Below are 19,679 nucleotides of genomic sequence, written 5' to 3'. Positions count from 1 at the left end.
AGCAGTGCTCAGACTGCACCCTCTCTTGATCCAAAACCGTCCTGACTCCCCATCGCCTATGAAGGAAGTCCATAGCCTGAGCATTGCCTTCAAGCCCCTCAGGGCCAGGCCTCTTGCCTCCCTATCCCACCTACTTCCAGTCTGAATTCTCCATTCCAGCTTGTCCTGAGCCCTCCTGAACCCCATTTTCAGACTGGGGGCCAAGGCCTGCAGCTGAGCCTCTTTCTTCTTCATAGCAGGGGGCGTGGGCCCGGTGCAGAAGTTTGTCACCTGGAGACTGAGACGCGGTAATTCATGCATCCCTTTACCAAGGCCTAGTTTACAGTAGAGCGGCAGATGAGGGTGCATACTGGGGGCCAGCTGAGTGGCTCTGGACTAAACTCAGTCAGGGTCAAGCATGGGGGATCAGGCAGCTAGAATGGTACGTACTGGGGGCAGCTAAAAGAATTTGACTAAGCTGACTAGGAAAGATAGGGTGGAAGACAGATATTGGGATGCATTTTAGGAGCTTGTGTTGGGACTCCCAAAGATATATTTGGGGGTGAAGAGGGAGCCTGTGCTGGGCCTCCACTGGGCAACAGACTACTATGACAGTGCATGTTCAGGGGGCCCTGGGGGCACTGGGCTAAGACCCCATTAAGAAACAGACTGGTATAGGGGTCCATGTTGGGGCTGAGGACTGGGGTTTGTGCTGCATTGGTGGGCAGGTTGCTGTGGGCTACCATGGTGGGGAGCATATAGGCTAGGCTAGGATTCTGCCCCAGGTACCTGGGCTCTCAGCTGGCCAGTTCTGGGGCCCAGCCCTGCTGAGGGAAGCCCCTCTCCCCTCCCCTGATGGTTCCTGCCCTGCAGACTGGGAGAGGGGCCGGGCCCTGCTGTCTGCCAGGTCTGGGAGTCCCTCCAGCCAGCTGCCTAATGTGGATGAGCAGGTTCAGGCCTGGGAGAGCCGGCGGCCCCTCATTCAGGACCTGGCCCAGAGGCTGCTGACTGAGGACGAGGTGCTGGCTGTCACCCGCCACTGCTCCCGGGTAAGCCTTCATCCCATCCGCAGCCCCGGCACACGGTCCTTCAGTCACCCAGCCCATCATTCATTCAGGCCACTGTCCACTGACCAGTGTCTGGGCTTGATGCCAGGAGGCTAGTGGTCAGTAAAATCAGAAGTCACTCCTGTCACACACACACACACACACACCTGCCAGCTCACAGGAAGAAGAGCTAGAAAATCACTAGAACCTAAACGCCCGTGGTGATGAGTCACATGAAGAGCTGTGAAGAAAAAGAACATGAGACGGTAACCCAGGAGACACACATTAGATGGTATGGGCTGGGAGGCCCTCCTAGAGGAGGTGATATTTAAGCTGAGAAGAGAAGGAGCGGACAGGTGCCAAGTGGGGAAAGTGAGTCCCTGCAGTCACCTGCCTCTGCCCTCTCCAAGCCTCCATCCTTCACTGCATGCCACCCTCTGCTCCTAGGTCAGCCAGTAAGCCTGGCTTCATGCCAGGTCCTCTCCCCTGTTGCCCAAGTAAGTAATCCTTTGCCTCCCCCAACACCTAAACTGTTGTTCTCTGTTCTCTTCCACTTCAAAAAGAACCAGAGCGCCCCAGGGTGGAGAGAGAGTCAGATTTGAAGGAGTCTCTGGGGCCCACTTGTTGGGGAGGCTGTGGGGCACAGCTCACTCACTCCAGGACTGGCAGGTCCTCTCCTGTCCCTGTCTCAGGAAGGCCTGTGTGTGTACACTGAGCTCTTTGTGAGGAGTCTGCATACTGTGTGTGAGGGCGAGCTGGGGGGTCTTGAAAAATTGTTTGTGGATTCCCTCACCCTTCACCTTACTCAAAGTGGGGCTGTGTTGTATGTCTGTGTGGTGTGTGCACTGGCGTGTCTGTGGGGTACCTGGTTTGTACTGATATGACTGCATGATTGTGTGTGTGTGTGTGTGCATGTGAGCAAGCACATGTCTGGCTAGCGTGTGTGTGTGTCCATGCATTGTCACCTGGAGACTGAGACATGGTCATTTATGCATCCTGTTACCAAGGCCCGGTTTGCAGCTGAGCTGCAGATGGGGGTGTGTGCTGGGGGAAGCTAAGGGGCTTTGGGCTAAACTCAGAAAGTGTCATCCTCAGCTCCCAGCGCTAAGTAGGGCAGCGTGTACCAGCCTCCAGTGGGCTGGCAATGCAGGCTTTGGCCACGAGGTGGGGCTCTGGGTCTGTCTCTTTGGAGGCTCCTTTTCCCTCATCCCTCTTTTCTCCTCTGCCCAAACCTCCCACTGTGCCCCCATACCACCTGCCGAGCTCAACCACCACCCAAACCTGACCCAAGCCCCCCACACCAAGAGATCAGACCCTCTGCGATGAAGCCCTGGCTGGAGTGATGAGTAAAGTTCTCCTAGTGACTGGGGCATGTAGCCCTGAACTCCAGGCTTCCCTTCTCTCCCCATGTGAGCCATCTCTCTACAGCTGCCAGACCAGGAATCAGAAACCCCTGTCTGGTTGGCCAGGCGCGGTGGCTCACGCCTGTAATCCCAGCACTTTGGGTGGCCGAGGTGAGCAGATCACCTGTAGTCAGGAGTTCGAGACCAGCCTGTCCAACATGGTGAAACCCCATCTCTACTAAAAATACAAAAAAAAAAAAAAAATAGCTGGGCGTGGTGGTGGGTGCCTGTAATCCCAGCTACTCGGTAGGCTGAGGCAGGAGAATCGCTTGAACCCTGGAGGTGGAGGTTGCAGTGAGCCAAGATTGTGCCACTGCACTCCAACCTGAGAACAAGAGCGAAAATCCGTCTCAAAAAAAAAAAAAAAGAAAGAAAGAAAGAAAAGAAACCCCTGTCTGATCGCTGTACACTCCCCAAGCCACCTGGTGACCCATTGTCTTTGGCAGAGGCGACCCATTGTCTTTGGCTCTCACATTCGAGGTCCTCCCAGATTCAACTCCCTAACCCACCAACCTCCACTTTCCCACGGCCGCCGCATAGGTTTATACAGGTTACAGCCTGCACAACCTCAGAGACGCTACTCATATAGTCACAACCTGTGCAGCAGCCCTGCAGGGAGGCTCTTCATGGACCCCATGGCCACGTTTAAACCACTATCTACTCATTTTTCCACACCACCTTTGCAATACTTTCTTCCCAACTTTTGTGCTGTTCCCTACGTCTATCTTCTAAGAGTCAGTCAAAATACCACCACCTCCATGAAGCCCACTGAGATCTTCCCACCTTCCTCTGAGACTCCCTGTGCCCCATTGCCCATGGTTTGTAGTTCACCGGGGTATGTGACTCATCTTCCCCTCGCTCCCACTAGACCCAGTTCCTGAAGATCTGAGACAGGATCATTGTGCCCCTGCTGCCCAGTACAGGGCCTGGCACTTAGTAGGTACCGAATCCAAGTCCATGGACTTAAAGCGTGTGCACATATGAGGCTGGTTCTGCACCACATGTGTCTCTCCAGACAAAAGGGAATATATTATTGATATGTGTATGTGTGAGTCGCTGTAACTGTGTGTGGTTTGGGGCCACACACATTGTTTGTGTTGTATTTATTTCCAGATATTTATGAATGACTCACTCTGACCACCAGGGCATGCTCTGTCTCTGTGCCTGTGCCCATAGAAAGTGTTCTATGCGTGCGTGTCCCTGACTCAGTCTCCCTCTTGCCACGAGGGGGCGGTGTGCTGTCCAAACGGGATGGCTCCCAGTGTTCAGGTCTTCAGAGTCAGTGGGGTGTGGCTGGTGGCATCCGGGCAGTGCCAGGCAGAAGGGGCTCCACCCCGCCCCCCTCCAAGGGAACTGATTGGAGAGGCCCTTCCCCAAGGCTCCTATTCTAGCCCCGAACAAAGCCTAATTTGTAGGTCTGTGTGCAGACACATGCTGGGACAGCCAGGCACACAGCCTAGAGTTTGGCTCGAATTCCTTCCTTCTGCCTGGGATGTGGGGGTGGGGAGGAGAGTCCACTCCCTGCACATCCTTTTCCGGCACCAGAGCAGGCAAGAGTTAGACTTCCCGGGTTCCAGTCCCTCTTCACACTTCCTTATCTGTGTGGCTTTGAGTGAAGTCCTTCTCTCTGAGCCTCAGTTTCCGCATCTGTAAAACGGGAATAATTAATGCCATTTCTCAGGGTGGTTGCTGAGAGACGGTATGTAAAAGGCTTAGAAAAGTGTCTGTCCCAAAGCTGTTATCGATGCTGTTGCCATTTATTGCAGGTCTGTTATTACTGCAGGCTTCCACCCCGTCATCAAGATCAGACCACCCTGTGGCAGCTGGGGGTGGAGTGAACCTTTCCCAAGGCATGCAGGGCTGGATAGGTCCCTACATGCGTAGAAGAAACACCTGCATGCCCTGGTGTCCCCCTCACTCAGCTCTGGAAGTCCCCACTGCTGTCTGACCTGTGCTGCCTCTATCTGCAGTATGTGCAGGAGGGAGGCATAGAGGACCTGGTGAGGCCCCTGCTGGCCATCCTCGACAGGCCGGAGAAGCTGCTGCTGCTGTGGGACATCAGGTGGGAGGAGGTAGCAGAGAGGGCTTGGGGGCAGGAAGGGGATCCCTGGTACCACCCCCAACCTCCTGAGGGCTGAAGGGCATCCTGGCACCTCCGGAACTGAAATCCTGCCTGCCCCTCCCACCCCTGCTGTCTCTCGCCCTCTCCCAGGAGTGTGGTGGCCCCCACAGACCTGGGCCGCTTCGACAGCATGGTGATGCCTGTGGAGCTGGAGGCTTTCGAGGCCCTCAAGAGCAGGGCAGGTCAGCAGTGGGGGGCGGGGCTTCTGGGTCCTGAGCCCTGCTGGGGGTGGGGATGGGACCCCGTGGTGGAGAGGGCTGCAGAGATTGCCGAGCCCCTTGAGCTGCCTCCGTCCCGGAGCCTGGCGGGGTTCCTTGCCGCTGACCTGTTCATCTCTCCAACCAGTCCGGCCTCCTGCTTTGAGACCAGCCCGGCAGGACACGCCACCCAAGCGTCACCTTATCACCCCCGTGCCTGGTCAGTCAGAGTCCCAGAGCCCAGGGAGGGGCACAGCCCTGGGGAGATTAGGGAAAGGAGGATGGGCCTTCTACTTCTTTCCCCACTGGGGGCAGTTGTGGCTTCCAGGCACATTGTGGTTCCCTGAAGGAAAGCTCTTGTCCACCAGAGCCATTTTATCGCATCTGCTGGTCACCACCTGTACTATTACTTAATAGTTGGTTTGAAACCCACTCACTTTTAAAATCTAGTCTCATTCTATGCAGTAACCTCTGAGAAATTACGTTTGGTGTGCTAGTCGTATTTTTTCTTAGACACATTAAAATAGAACTGTAACGATTCCAGCAGGAAACATTAAAATGCAATTCTAGGCCGGGCGCGGTGGCTCACGCCTGTAATCCCAGCACTTTGGGAGGCTGAGGCGGGTGGATCGCTTGAGGTCAGGAGTAGAGACCAACCTGGCCAACATGGTGAAACCCCGTCTCTACTAAAAATACAAAAATGACCTGGGCTTGTTGGTGCACGCCTGTAATCCCAGCTACTCCGGGAGGCTGAGGCAGGAGACTCGCTTGAACCTGGGAGGTGGAGGTTGCAGTGAGCCAAAATCGCGCCACCACGCCTGGGCAACAGAGTGAGATTCCATCTCAAATAAATAAATAAATAAATAAGCGATTCTAATAGAACATGTTTGTCTGCCTCCCCGGTGGGTGGGCCGCACTGCAGTAGTGCCTGAACAAACTCGGGCCTGGCTCTCACAGGCCCCACACAAACCAAAGCAAGGCCTGGGTCCTGGAGAGGTGGTCCAGGCTGGGAGGGGAGGAGTGGGCAGCTGACCTTGGCGCTCTTCCCCAGACAGCCGCGGAGGCTTCTACCTGCTGCCGGTGAACGGCTTCCCGGAGGAGGAAGATGATGGGGAGCTGAGGGAGCGGCTGGGGGCCCTCAAGGTCTCCCCAAGTGCCTCTGCCCCTCGCCACCCCCATAAAGGGATCCCCCCTCTCCAAGACGTGCCAGTAGATGCCTTCACCCCCCTCCGAATTGCCTGCACACCCCCTCCCCAGCTACCCCCCGTGGCTCCCCGGCCCCTGCGGCCTAACTGGCTGCTGACAGAACCCCTGAGCCGAGAGCACCCTCCGCAGAGCCAGATCCGGGGCCGGGCTCAGAGCCGCAGCCGCAGCCGCAGCAGCCGGGGTCAAGGCAAGTCTCCAGGTAGACGCTCCCCATCCCCGGTGCCTACCCCTGCCCCCAGCATGGCCAATGGGCGCTACCACAAGCCTCGGAAGGCCAGACCCCCTCTGCCGCGACCTCTGGATGGGGAGGCAGCCAAGGTGGGGGCCAAGCAAGGGCCCTCGGAGAATGGAACTGAGGGGACGGCCGAGGAGGCAGCCATGAAGACCCCCAGTGGCGAGCTGAAGACAGTGACACTGTCCAAGATGAAGCAGTCCTTAGGTGAGTCCACGTGGGACTGGGCCCGGCAGGGGACACTAGGAAGCCTGGGCCTAGGAAAAGAATCTGGAGGAGTATTGGGCCAGGCGCGGAGGCTCACACCTGTAATCCCAGCACTTTGGGAGGCTGAGGCAGGCGGATCACTTGAGGTCAGGAGGTCAAGACTAGCCTGGGCTACATGGCGAAACCCCGTTTCCACTAAAAATACAAAAGAATTAGCCATGTGTGGTGGTGGGCGCCTGTAATCCCAGCTACTCAGAAGGCTGAGCAGGAGAATCACTTGAACCCAGGAGGCGGAGGTTGCCGTGAGCCCAACTGAGGTTGCGCCACTGCACTCCAGCCTGGGTGACAGAGTAAGACTCTGTCTCGGCTGGGCGCGGTGGCTCACGCCTGTAATCCCAGCACTTCAGGAGGCCGAGGAGGGCGGATCACCTGAGGTCAGGAGTTCAAGACCAGCCTGACCAACATGGAGAAACCCTGTCTCTACTAAAAATACAGAATTAGCCTGACATGTTGGCACATGCCTGTAATCCCAGCTACTAGGGAGGGTGAGGCAGGAGAATCGGCTGAACCCGGGAGGCGGAGGTTGCGGTGAGCCGAGATCGTGCCATTGCACTCCAGCCTGGGCAACAAGAGTGAAACTCCGTCTCAAAAAAAAAAAGACTCTGTCTCAAAAAATAAATAAAGGGAATTTGGGGTATTGGGGTACAGTTCGGTGGGGTCTAGATTTGAGGGGCTGGGATCTGAAGGATTTTGGAATGAGTTGAGATTTGAGTAGTAACAGAATGTAGGGATGTGGGAGAAGTTGGGGCCTTGGATTTGGGGATGGGATTCTAGGTTTCTCCAGGGAGCTTGCATTTTGGGGTCCGGCTGCACTCTCACACGGTGTTTCTCCCTGTCACTAGGTATCAGCATTTCTGGGGGCATTGAGTCCAAGGTGCAGCCCATGGTGAAGATAGAGAAGATCTTCCCTGGGGGGGCCGCTTTCCTCAGTGGAGCCCTGCAGGTGGGTGAAGCATGCCCTGGTCCACCCTCCCAGCGCACAGCTGAAACCAGGCAGGAGGTGGGGCTGGCCATGCTCAGCTTCCAGCCAGACATGTTTAGCCCGGGTTGTGGGAGGAGGCTTGGGGTGAGGGGGTTCAGGTGAGCAGGATGAGCAGGCCCAGGGAAAACTCTGTCCCCTCATGCTAGCCTGAGCCTGAGCCCCAAGGGACAAAGAGCCCTTGTCTGTGCCCCACCCTGCCCCCAACAACTGCAGGCACAAAAGTCTCATTGTCCATCCCCTCCACCCAGATGGGGGAGGAGTGTCCTCATGGGTGGAGGTGAGAAGATGCTGCCTTCAGGTTGGGGGCTGATGCAGGGTGACATGAGGAGGGAGGGATGTGACTCTCTCACCCCATCCTAGGCTGGCTTCGAGCTTGTGGCAGTGGACGGAGAGAATCTGGAGCAGGTGACCCACCAGCGTGCAGTAGACACCATCCGTCGGGCTTATCGAAACAAGGCCCGGGAGCCCATGGAACTTGTGGTCAGGGTCCCCGGGCCCAGCCCACGGCCCTCACCCTCTGACTCATCAGCCCTTACTTGATGGGGGCCTTCCTGCTGACCACTTGCCTGCCCACCAAACCCTTGATGCTGCTCCAGTTCCTGCCCACTGGCTCCCAGAACCTCCCACCAATCCCCAGACTCCTCCCACTGATGCCAGGCTCCTCCAGCCAACTCCCAGCCCAGCCCCCTCCCCAGCCCTCCAGACTCCTGATTCTAAGCCTACACCCTCCCCACGCATCCCATGACCCTCCCCCTAACCTCAGATTTACCCACTGACTCCAGCATCCCGTTATCCCCAGGACCACTCCTACCAACTTCTTCAGGACTCTCCAGCTCCTGCCCACCCTGCCTCCTCCCAGTGCCACACTGGTGGCTCACATCTTTCCACTTTCTTCCCTCCTCAGCTGTCATTAAGGCTCTGCCTTAGTGTCCAAGGACAAGGTGCTAGTGGGCAGCCTGTGTCACCTGCACTCACTGCTCCCCAACTTCACAAGCCAGGAAAGGGGGTGAGAAAGCCAAGGTCTGGAGCTTCGGATTGGTGGGCACTTTCTCACATGCTGTCCCTTATGAGTCGCCCAAGCCTCCAGGGACACAGACTCTCAGACAGGGCCCTGAAGGGGTCAATGCATCCATTCCTCAACCTCAAGCAGCATTCTGTGCAAGGAAACGGATGAAAGGCTTTTCTAGTCCCTGAAATCCTGAGAGATCATTTCACGTTGGGGCCCACTAAGACCTCAGACATTCTACTGGATTTGTCCTTCCTCCATCACCTTTTCTCCCCAAGAGAGCTCTATGAGGGGGAGGAGAATAGCCAGCAAATGGTGGGGGGGGGGGGGGGTGTCAAACAAGTTCCTGTACTCTTTATCCAGCACATTCACGTTATTTTTAAACAAAAAAAATTTTTTTTTAATTTTTTCTTTGGGTTTGTACAAGAAATTTACAGTGTGAAAAATATACAAGTGAAAACGAGGCCATAAACCTGGGTGAAGGGAGAGGCTGCTTGGTCACAAACACAAATAAACAAGACATTTCTGAGTTCTTCCTTTGGTCTGACTTCAGCCCCCTCACTCCAGGAGAGAGGCTGCAGAGCTCAAACCTGGGAACCGAGCCCAGGCCCAGCCCTGTCCCCCAATGTGGGCAGGCACATCCGGAGCAGCTGGTGCCATCTGGCTTTCTCTGGCTTTGGGGTTGGGGGGAATGTGAAGAGGAGGGAGCCCCTTCTTCTTCCCTGCTCCCCTGGCTGGAGTGGGCTGGAAGCGCCTGTGAACAGGGTTGGCAGTGGCACTGGCAGCGGTGGGGAATGAAGTGGGTAGTAACAGGAGCCTCTGGGTAACAGTGAACACGGGGACCTTCGAGCGGTCTGATCTTGCTCCTCCAAGTCACAGGGCCACCCTGAGTTCTTGGCAGAAGCCCAGAGGCCTGGATCCTAGGAGACAAGTGGCTTTGGGGCCCTCAGCCTTTGGGGCCATCCGTGGACCCTGGGGCCTAAGTGGATCTGCAGCTGCTGCCCCTCTGGCAGAGCTCCCTACAGAGCTGGCTGCCGAGGGCCCTAGATCTCAGTAGCAGTGATCTCCTCCAGGCAGATGCAGGGGGCCTGCTCGGCCAGGCCCAGGTCAGCGAGCTCCCGGGCCTCCAGCTCCAGGCTGAGCTGCTGCAGCTCCTGCTCTAGCTGCCGGTTGCGCCGGTACATCTGGATGTAGTTGTGCTGCAGCTGCTTCTGGTAGCGGATCACCTGCTCCTTCTCTGCCTGCCAGGCCAACCGCTCCCCCTCAAAGCTGTCCCGCTGCTCCTCACCCCGCCGCCGCTCCCGCTGCAGCTCCACCCGCAACCGCTCCACCTGGGCCCGCAAGCTGCCCCCAACCCCGGCTGCTGCCCGCTGCACTTTGGCCTCATCACTCTCTGCCAGGAGGAATGGGTCAGCGGTGGCAGGTGGCACAGGGGGCTCCCGGAGTCCGGCCGCCTCAGCATCCAACTGCCCAGCTTTCTCCCGCAGCTGCTCAGCTTCCTGGCGGTGTCGCTGCAGCTCCTGGGAACAGGCTTCCAGCTCCAGCTCCCGAGCTCGGGCGGCCTCCTGTAGACCCCGCGCACGGCCCTCACTGACCCGCAGCGTAGCACGGGCCTCCCGCAGCGCCACCCGCAGGGCCACCAGCTCGCTGCCCTTCTGCACCAGCTCTGCCTGAGACTCTTTTAGCTGCTGCTTCAGCAGGGAGATCTCGCCTGATTTCTGGCACACCTGGGGGTGGGAGGAAGTGGGGAAGGATGGTGAGACAGGTTCTCCTGGGGGGACAGGCCCTGCACATCATGCTGGGCATTTGGGAGAGAAGAGTCCATCTTTATCCCCATTTTACAGATGGAGACACTAAAGCAAGTCTAGTGACATGTCCAAGGTCATACAGTTAAGATGTGGCTTAAGTGGAAAGCAGACCTAGAACTTTTTGCTTCAAAGCTGGTGTCTTCAAAGCATCACAAGACACTGCAAGTACCACCAAGCCCCGGGGACTGGGGACTGGGTCCTGGCAAGTGCTGCAGGAGTGGGGACAATGGAGGGCAGTGCCCAGGTGCCTGCTGGAGAGGTACTACAGTGACTTAGTTAAGAGCTCAGATATTGGAGCCAGACTGCCTGGGTTCAGATCTGGGGCTTCAGCCTTTATGGGCCTCAGTTTACTCATCTCTAAAATGGGGAGACTAATGGTAGCCCCCTCAGTGTTGTTATAAGGATGAAATGATCTGTTCCATGTAACATGCTTAGAATAGTGCCTCCACACCACAAGCACCACATTCTTACTACTGGCTGGAAGCGTGGCTACGTGCCACTAGACAAGGCCAACAAGGAGACCCCCCTCCCAGAAAGGGACAGAGGGGAACCTCATCTCACGGAGGTGAGGAAGGGGAGGACCTCTGGGGGTGGCAGGCTGAGGGAGGGTGGGGCTGGGCCCCTTTTTCCAGCGTTTCTCCCTGTGTGACCCTGCTCCCTGCCCCTCCTGGTCTGGCCCACCTCCCACTTGGTCTCCTCAAGCCTCGGCCCGAGCTCCCGCTGCTCCCGCTCCAAGGTGGCACAGCGCCGCTCCAGCTGTTCGCGCTCCTGCAGCAGCTGTGCGAAGTCATCCTGCAATTGCCGCTTCTCCTGCTGCAGCTGGAACACCTGCAGCTGCAGCAGCTGTTGGGCCCGCTGTGCCCGCTGTGCCTGGGCCGCACAGTCCTCTCGCAGGGCCTCACGCTCTCGCTGCCAGTGCCGCTGCCGCTCCTCGTATGCCTGCAGGCAAGAAGAGAGACCTGGCTCCTGGGCAGTTTTCCCAACTCCCCACTCAGTGTCTGCTCTGGCAGCCCACTTCCGAGGGCTCAGAAAGGGTGGATTCCATTAAACAACAATAGTAATTGCAACAACAATACTAACTGCTTTTATGATGATCATAGAAACAAACACAAGAGCAAGCAGACCGGGCTCGGTGGCTCACGCGAGGTGGGTGGATCACTTAAGCTCCGGAGTTCGAGACCAGCCTAGGCAACACAGCAAAACCCTGCCTCTCCAAAGAACAAAAATTAGCTTGGTGTGGTGGCATGCGCTTGTAGTCTCAGCTACTTGGGAGGCTGGGGTGAGAGGACTGCTTGAGCCCAGGGGGTTGAGGCTACAGGGAGCTGAAATCGCGCCACTGCTCTCTAGCCTGGGTGACAGAATGAGACCTTGTCTCAAAAAATAAAAAAAGCAAGCACTTGGCCGGGTGCAGTGGCTCACGCCTGTAATCCCAGCACTTTGGGAGGCCGAAGTTGAGGCCTCACTTGAGGCCACGGGTTCGCGACCAGCTTGGCCAACATGGTGGAAACCCTGTCTCTACTAAAAATAAAAAATAATAAAAAATTTTTAAAAAGGCAAGCATTTATATAGCACTTCCTAGGTACCAGGCATTAGTCTAATCACTTTACACCTTTTGCCTTATTTAATCCTCATAATAATCCTATGAAGCTAGAAATATCCCTAATATAGATGAAGAAATAAAGGCTGAGTAAAGTTAAGCAACTTGCTCAAGCCCAAAAACTAGTATTTGGCAGTGGGAGGTTTGAATCCATGCACTCTGATTCCTTTCCACCCCACAAGTTTTGTTTTTTGTTTTGAGATAGAGTCTTGCTCTGTCGCCCAGGCTGGAGTACAATGGTGGAATGTCAGTCCATTGTAACCTCCTCCTCCTGGGCTCAAGTGATCCGCCCACCTCAGCCTCCCAAGTAGCTGGGACTACAGGTACATGCCACCACACTTAGCTAATTTATTTTTAGTAGAAATGGGGTTTCCCCATGTTACCCAGGTTGGTCTCAAACTCCCGAGCTCAAGCAATCCGCCCACCTCGGCCTCCCAAAGTGCTGGGATTACAGATGTGAGCCACCACAACTGGCTACTCCACACATTAAACCAGACAACTGGTGGGGAGGGCAGGGGGGTCACAACTACAACTACCCAACCCCCGTTCCCTGCCAAAATGGAAATGCCACTTGCATCCCAGGGCCTTGGGATGTCCTGCCATGCCCCTTCCCCATCATTGCCTCTGACCACACCTGGCACATGGTAGCCTCATTCTCGTCCAGACTGTCCCGCAGCTGCTGAAGCTCTGCCTCCCGGTCTCGGAGCTTTCCTTCCAGGACACAGTGCAGCAGGGCCTCGTCCGAAGGAGGTGGAGGCGGGGGTGGTGGTGAGCGCTCCCCACAGGAGCTGCTGTCAGGGGAGGCCCGAGTACCACTGCCCAAAAGCCCCCCAGCCACACGGCCCCCCAGGGAGCCTGTGCTCTTGCTGGAGGAGGACCGGCCACTGTCTGAGTGGGAGGGCCCAGTAGGGACCCCTCGGGCTGGCCCAGGCAGTGCCCCTCGCCCAGAGCCATGGGAAGGCAGGTGCCCGCCTGGGGAGCTGGTGGTTGGCTCGGCACCTCCGGTGCTGTAGGTGGGCAGGCTGGACAGTGAGTTTCGGCCAGAGTCAGATAGCGTCCCTGATGGGCAGCCACTGGCCCAGCCACTAAATGCCAGGGGTTTGTCAGCAGCTGAAGAGGAGGAGGAAGAAGAGGAGGAGGAGGCAGGGCCCCCAAACAGCTGCGTCAGGCTGCCCTGGCTCCCAGACAGCCCGGTGGCCCGAGGACCCATGAAGCTAGGCAGGGACGGAGCCCCTCGAGGTTTGGGCAGCACTGGCTTGAAGGCTGTTGGGCGGATCAGGATCTTCTCCATGTTCTGAAATGAGGTGCCATGTGACACTGGAGATGAGCTGCCCAATCTTGCAGAGCCCTTATGACACTCCCTGCCCTCCCATCTTGGGTCCCCAGTGCCCATATATTCATAACAATTGTGGCCACTGGTGGAGGTGGACACCAGTGTCAGCTTTGTGTCAAGCAATTTGAAAGGTTTATCTCCATTATCTAAGTATGATCACTATCCCCATATTACAGATGAGGAAATGGAGGCTCAGCAAGGTTAAAGGCCTTGCCCAAAGTCAAACGTATAACTGGTGAAGAATAACCAGAACGTAAGCAACTAGCACTTACTGTATACATGCCACATGCTAGGCACTATGCTATACATTATTTGACCTTCATGTCATTTCTAGAAACTGAGGCTCAGGTTAAGTGACTTCCCTGAGGTCACACATCCAGAATGAGAGAGAGCTGGGATCAGGACCCAGGTCTGGTGAATCTGGAGCCCACACTCTTTCCTCTATATAAGCTTCTAAATTCCAGTTTCCCAAGGGAGGACTCCCGTTCTACCCAGGCCCACAAGGAAGAGCCGGTCCTCACCTTCTCCAGCTTTCCGGAGACAGGGATGAGCTTCGGTGGTGGGCCGCGGAGGTGGGCATTGTGTGCCCGCTGCTCTCGGGCATCCTCAACATCACTGCTTGGGCTGGGGGGTGACTCTGTCCGGAAGTCCTCATTGATGTAGGTGAAGCTGGTGACAGGGACAGCCTTCCTAGGGGGCACAGCTGGGCACAGCGGCTCCTGTGCCTCATAGCCACCCCGTAGCAGGCCATCCTGCTGGCGGAAGAAGGTGGGCCCAGGAGGGCCGTGGTGGCGGGGAGGAGCTGGCCCCCCGGGACAGGGCCGGCCTGAGATAAGGCTGCTCACACTACCCATGACTGGAGCTTGTGGGGCAGTGGCAGCTTCAGGAGCAGGCTCCAGTGGCACTGGCAGAGTCTGCACAATGGCCATGGTGGCAGAGGCTCAGGCCTGGCCAGCGGCCTCGCAGGCGACCTGTAAGCAGGGCAGTGGTGTCAGAGTCCCTCCACCTTGAGACCCCTCCTGACCCACTGATCCTGACCAAACACCTCCTTGACATCAGTAACAAGCCCTGATCCCCACCAAGACTCCCCCTTCAAGCGCTGGAATGAACCTCAATTCCCCCTGGGCCCCAGACCACACTGCCCAATGCTGGTCTGAACAGGGCTGAGGAGTGAATTCACTCAGCAGAGATGCTGAGAGGCATGGGAGGCCTGGATGATTACCGCAGGGCCACCTGGCAGCAAAGACCCAGGCCCAAGCCCAATCCTGCATCCTCCACAGAGGCCAGGACTCAGGTGATGGAGGGGCCTTCTCTACCAGCTTGAAGCACAGGTCCCTGGTCCTCTCAGCCAGGTGGCCTCATTACGGGGCAGTTTGGGCAGAGGTACCTCAGGGGTGCAATCAGCACCTCAGATGGTAATTAGGGAACAAAGAGCCAAGGCCAGGCAGTGCCCTGCCTCCCTCTGCTGGGCCTCAGTTTCTCTCAGACAGAGAGGCGGCTAAACTGCCTCTCTGTCGATCTGGCTAAGTAAGAAACCCGCGGCTCTTAGGGAGTCCACAGGTGTCCTTTGGGGTCTCCTGCCTCCCAGAGGTGGATGCAGGCTCATACCAGTTTCCATGACAACTCCTAGCCTCTGCACACCCAGTCGGTGAGGCCTGAAGGCCTGAAGGCGCCTCCACAGGCTCTGCCCTACTGCCAACCTCTCTGAAACCCTACAGCTTCAGAAGGTCCCCAAACTAACCCTGAGGGGAGGAAGGTAGATGCCCCCGCCTTCACCTCTGGAGGCTGCTCCAAAACCTCACTTCCACAGAGCCCAGGCAAGAGGGCTCCGCCTCCCCAGGCTCTGCTCCTTCCTGGAAGCAGCTGCAAGCCTCCACCCGGAACCCCCTCCCTGGTCCCAGTCCCGAGGCCGCTGATGACCAGGACTTAGGCATCTGCTGAAGTCATCATGCAGAGCGGGGCCAAGAAGTGGACAGAGAATTGCACTGGGAGTAGGAGTGTGTGCATTTAGTTATTTGTTGTGTGACTACATGCACAGGAGCATGAAAATGAACACGTGTGTATGAAAATGTGTGTGAAAACATCATGTGAGTCTATGCATGTTTGATATATCAGTTCATTCACATACATATGAGTTCATGTGTGAATTCACATGTGTATATCTTACAAGAGTATGTGGATCAGGGGTCATTAGAAAGCCTGTGAAAGTTATAAATGCGGCTCTGACAAGTGAATTTGTGGTGTGTGGGAGAGACGGTGCCTGGACAGACTTGTCAGTAAGTTCATGAGTTTATGTGTGAGCTCCTGTGTTTGTGTGTGACTAGGAAGGTGAGTGCACCAGGGTGTGCAGGGGAGCCTGTGAACGTGGGCACGCAGGTATGAGAGTGGTGGGAGCCTGGGTGGCTTGAGGGCCCGTTGGTGGGGGCAGCCTGTTTCCTTCTCTCTTCGGCGTGTGGGGAGAGGTGGGACATTATCTAATTCCTTTGCCTGATCTGTTCCCCTTCTTTCTCGCATGCGCTCCATTAAATCCACCGCCCTCCTTCCCACCCAAGTCAAAAGACACTGCGAACCAGGAAGAGGTGTCCACGCTGGGGCAGGAGCTGCGGGGAGCTGGGGGAGGGGTAGGCCAGGCGCAGGGAGTGACCACAGGCCCCTCTGTAGGGCTGGGGCTCAGACCACCCCACACACCCCAGCCCCCAGCAGAGCAGATAGAGAACCCCCTCCCCTCCCCTCTCTGGCCCCACTCCAGGGTGTGGAGTGAACAGCGGGGAAGGGACTTCTTAGGGGGCCAAGGGGGCTGGCACCTCTGTTGCATTTCCCCACTTCAGCGAGCACGGAGAAAGTGAAAATTGAAGGAAGGAGACAGGCTCAGAGAAAGACAGGGACCCAAAAGAGACAAAGACTCGGAGAGGCCCGAGGGTCAGGCCGACAAGGGGACAGCCAGCGGGACCCAGTGAGCCAGGGCCCCCCAACCCCACGGAGCCGAGGGCCCATAAGTCCAAAGTGCCACAGAGCCAGGCCCTGAGAGCCACACATCCAGGGAGCCAGAGCCAGGAGTCTGGAAAGCCAGGCCCAGCCAGGCCGGCTCCCGCTCTTGGAGCCCGAAAGAGAAGGAGGGGCAAGTGGAGGCTCCATTTTGAGAAATGCGTTTGTGGCTGTGGGAGATGGGAACCCCTCATTCTCCCCAGCACTCCCTGAGCAATCACTCTGGCCCAGGAGCACCCCCCTTTTAGTGGGCTGAGGAGAGCAGAGGGCTGGAGCTGGTTCAGGGCCGGAGACGGATCTGAAGAGTTGGGGAAAGTCTCCCTCCCACCCAAACTCCAAGGACCAGTCAAGCGGGGTCAAGTCTGCGATCACGAGTTCCCATTCTGCGGGGGGAAGCCAGGAGCCCCTGACCCATTCTCCAGAGTCCAGCCCCCCTTCCAGAAAGTGGGGGCGACTGGGGGACGCCGTCCCCCCGCTGGATTCCACCGCGCAGAAGTTGGGGGCTCCCCAGGCCGCCTCCCAGACCCGGCCCCCCCTCACCTCCGCCGCGCTGCTCCATGCTCAGCCCCAGGCCGCCCCCAGCGCTCCACAGGCGCGCCGCCCGGCCCCGGCTCCGGCTCCGGCTCCGGCTCCGGCTCCGGCTCCGGCCCCGGCCCCGGCCCTGGCCCGCGCGCCGCCACTCGGAGCTGCCCGGCCCAGCCCCGCCTCCGCCTCCGCGGCGCCCCCGGCCCTGGCCAGCCCCCGCCCGGTGCGAGTGGGCGGCACCGCGCAGGGGAGGGTCCGAGGGGCGTCTCCGCCCCGGGGCGCGGACACGCGCAGGCACCCGCGTCACGCGAATCCGCCGGGGCGCACGTAGGGGCTGCTCGGCGGCAGTCGGGAGCCCTCCCTCCGACGCCCTGTGACTGCGTGTCTGGGAGCTCGGTTCGGCTCGACGCGGCGGCGGCGGTGGTCACCCTCAACCCCAGCCGGGGCCCCGGGGCCAGCGGCAGCTGGTCATTGTTCCAGCACAAAGGGCCACGGCGCGGCGGCGGCCGCCCCTCCCCCTCCGCTTCTCCAGGCGAAGCTTCCCTGACACGCTCTCAGCCTCAGAGTCCCAAGCGAGAGGCCGATGGCCGGCCGTCCCCCACTCTCCGGTGCCGGGACCCCGCGCCCTAGCCCGAGTAGGAGGCCGAGGCTCGATCCGCGCCTGCCCCCGGCGGGTTGGAGGCGACAACCTGGGCTTCGCGGAGGCGACGCCACCTGGCGGCCGGCTCGGAGAACACACCCAGCCGCCCCCCACACGCGGGCCCTGCCCCACTCCCCGGCACGGTGCCCTTTTCCCCGCGAACCCAGGCCGGCCTCTGGCGCGACAGCGTGCTCCCCAGCCTCCCCTCGGGATCACTTGCTAAGAGAGAGGTCTTTTATCGGAGAGGAGCGGCCCCTGGCTCCCCAACAATCACTGGGGCGAACCGGTGCAAGCCTACAGCCCAAACCTACACCAGCCTCATGGCAGACAATATTCCACTTCCTCAGGGTCAAGTAGTCTCACCTTCTCGCACACAATACAGTCTCCCTAACACCCACACGACCTTTCCCACATGCAGCCTCACCACGCAGCCACAAGCAGTCTCAGCCGTCACGTGGGTCCGCGTTCCTTCTTTCCATAATCTTCCAGTCCAACTCACACACAGACACGGTGTCACAGGCCTGTTGGGCACAGGCTTCCACAACAATCCGCAGTCCTTCGCACCCCGTCACAGTCTCAAGTGCACTTAGTCTCCTAACCATCTTTCACGCATTGACAGCCTCTATTCACAGTCACTCACACAGACAACTTCTTACACGCCGTGCTTCACAAATATTCTACCGCACAGCCTTTCCCCTAGGGGTCTCGGTGACCCGGTCAGGTCAGCTGATGCCTGCATCCCTGGGCAAAGACAGCCTTTCTCCCCTAACCACCCCCTCCCCCGCAGGGCCAAGGCCTGCCAGAGCTCGCCCGGGCCCCAGGAAGGAGCATCCCCCCCTTCCAGGCCACAGCCCTGGCCGGCTCTCAGCTCTATTTTTAGCTCCATGGACAGGGTTGTTTTTCTTTCTTTTTCCCTGGAAAGGGAAACACAGCCCAGCCACCCTGACTCACCCCAGACCCTCAGCCTCACAAGAACAGACTGAGCCCCTCTCCCCAGCAGAGCCCCCTCCTCTGGCCTTGCCCTGATCCCTGCCTCCTGGGGCACCGAGAGCCTCCTCCTCTTTCTGGCAGCCTGCCCAGCTCAGGCGGCAGCTGGGCTCAGCGTGTGTGTAGGGGTAGGGGGTGGGGCGAGGAGGAGGCATCGGGCTACTGCCCACTCCCTCATTCCCTGGGGGGAGGGGCTCGTCCTCCTTTTTCTAGGGGGGCAGGCCCACTCTGGTATTGAGGGAGCGTTTACACTCATGCATTTTCTGGGGGTAGGAGACTCCGACTCCCGCAAGGAGTGGAGGTGAGGGTAGGAAGGGGACCCGCAGGCGCTCAGGCAGCTGCTCTCTGGGCTGGCGGTAACAGGCGGGGGCAGCTGTCCACTGCCATCAAGGGCCTGTCTCCAAAACCTTCAGGGATGCAGACACCAACAATGTGCTGGGGAGAAGGACGTCCAGGAGCCCGAGTTAACCCCAGCCCTGCCCAGCAGCCGGGCCCTCCTGCTCCGCCCCGGCTCCAGGGGGCGCTGTGCTCCTGTTCCCGGGAGAGGGCTTATCCCCGCTCCAGGCGGAGAATGGAACGCCGTCCGGCCTGGGACCAAGCAAACGCGCCCCGGACTAGGGTGGATTTCCGCCCCGTGGTGGGGTTGGGGGCACAGGCCACTGGTCTGCGGAGCTGTCACGTGCTCGACGCCTGTTTACGTCTTGGTCTTCACCTGCGAGAGGCCAGGAAGCAGGAACCTCCGGGTGCGTCCCACCCGGCCCGCCCCCGTCGGTAGTCACAGGGCTGCCCCTTTCCCGCACCCAATACGCGACCGCAGAGTGCCCTGCCCGCTGTGGGTCCGCGCGGGCCGGCTGGCGCTGTCCCTGGGAGTGCAAGGGTGGCCAACTGGGCGCGTCCTTTCCGAGTGCATGTGTGTTCGCGTGTCCCAAGTGCGGGCGTGGGTCTGTGCACGCGTGTGTGGGGCCCGTCGGCGTGCGTTTTCGTGTCGCTTCCCTGTTCGGACTCTTCGCGGGGGCCCCACTAAGTGCGGACCACCCTCCTCACCCCAACCCCTAGCTTCCCTAGAAGCGGAAAGTTCGTTCAGGAGCGGGGATGTGCGGGAGGCGGGAGTTCCTGCACCTCCGCCGCCCCACCACTCACCCAGCGCCACCTGCGCCTCGGCTCCAGTTCCGGCCCGGCTCCTGCTCCAGCGCGCCCACCTCCTCGCCGCGACAACGCCGGCTCCCTAGCCCGCTCCTAACTCTAGGTTCCGAACTCTGGGCTCCCGGCTCCCAGCTCCCGGCGCCCGCCTGGCCCGACCTGGTGGAGCGGAGCGGGGCGGGGCGGGGCGGCTCAGGCCGCGCCCCCCACCCGGTGAGGGGAGT

General features: G+C 58.8%; 2 protein-coding genes across 13 annotated transcripts in view; one reads left to right on the top strand and one right to left on the bottom strand.

Moving 5' to 3' along the window:
* The window catches only part of PDZD7 (PDZ domain containing 7), a 23,645-nt gene extending 14,676 nt beyond the window's left edge, over positions 1 to 8,969 (top strand). The window contains exons 10-17 of one of the 6 annotated variants that reach the window (XM_055352756.2): positions 237 to 287; positions 853 to 1,028; positions 4,399 to 4,490; positions 4,641 to 4,732; positions 4,896 to 4,967; positions 5,799 to 6,392; positions 7,295 to 7,395; positions 7,795 to 8,969. In XM_055352756.2, coding sequence (XP_055208731.2) covers positions 237 to 287; positions 853 to 1,028; positions 4,399 to 4,490; positions 4,641 to 4,732; positions 4,896 to 4,967; positions 5,799 to 6,392; positions 7,295 to 7,395; positions 7,795 to 7,974 — 1,358 coding nt within the window. In that variant the 3' untranslated portion in view covers positions 7,975 to 8,969. Of the gene's footprint in view, positions 1 to 236; positions 288 to 852; positions 1,029 to 4,398; positions 4,491 to 4,640; positions 4,733 to 4,895; positions 4,968 to 5,798; positions 6,393 to 7,294; positions 7,396 to 7,794 lie in introns of those variants that run through there. The other 5 variants (XM_055352759.2, XR_008668973.2, XR_008668975.2 and 2 more) reach the window with 5 other exon arrangements.
* LZTS2 (leucine zipper tumor suppressor 2) lies at positions 8,814 to 19,679 on the bottom strand. 7 transcript variants are annotated; one of them, XM_004049959.5, is made up of 5 exons: positions 19,456 to 19,679; positions 13,700 to 14,149; positions 12,480 to 13,139; positions 10,930 to 11,187; positions 8,814 to 10,167 (listed from the first exon to the last, which is right to left on the bottom strand). In XM_004049959.5, exons 2-5 carry the CDS (start codon positions 14,105 to 14,107, stop codon positions 9,484 to 9,486), a joined length of 2,010 nt encoding a protein of 669 aa, XP_004050007.3. In that variant the 5' UTR covers positions 14,108 to 14,149; positions 19,456 to 19,679; the 3' UTR covers positions 8,814 to 9,483. The 7 variants fall into 7 exon arrangements, with proteins under 7 accessions (XP_004050007.3, XP_018890130.2, XP_018890131.2 ...); XM_019034585.4 differs by lacking the exon at positions 19,456 to 19,679 and adding an exon at positions 18,280 to 19,399; XM_019034586.4 differs by lacking the exon at positions 19,456 to 19,679 and adding an exon at positions 17,692 to 18,112.

Source organism: Gorilla gorilla, chromosome 8 (assembly GCF_029281585.2).
Source record: "Gorilla gorilla gorilla isolate KB3781 chromosome 8, NHGRI_mGorGor1-v2.1_pri, whole genome shotgun sequence".
Lineage (NCBI taxonomy): Eukaryota > Metazoa > Chordata > Mammalia > Primates > Hominidae > Gorilla > Gorilla gorilla.
This window is presented reverse-complemented; position numbering and strand designations above follow the sequence as displayed.

Excerpts from the sequence above, each read along its gene's own strand:
- LZTS2 (XM_004049959.5), bottom strand. The coding sequence starts at position 14,107 with ATGGCCATTGTGCAGACTCTGCCAGTGCCACTGGAGCCTGCTCCTGAA. Across the intron at positions 11,188-12,479 it reads ATGAGGCTACCATGTGCCAG|GCATACGAGGAGCGGCAGCG; the intron begins GTGTGGTCAGAG and ends TCTTGCCTGCAG. Across the intron at positions 10,168-10,929 it reads TTGAGGAGACCAAGTGGGAG|GTGTGCCAGAAATCAGGCGA; the intron begins GTGGGCCAGACC and ends TCCCACCCCCAG.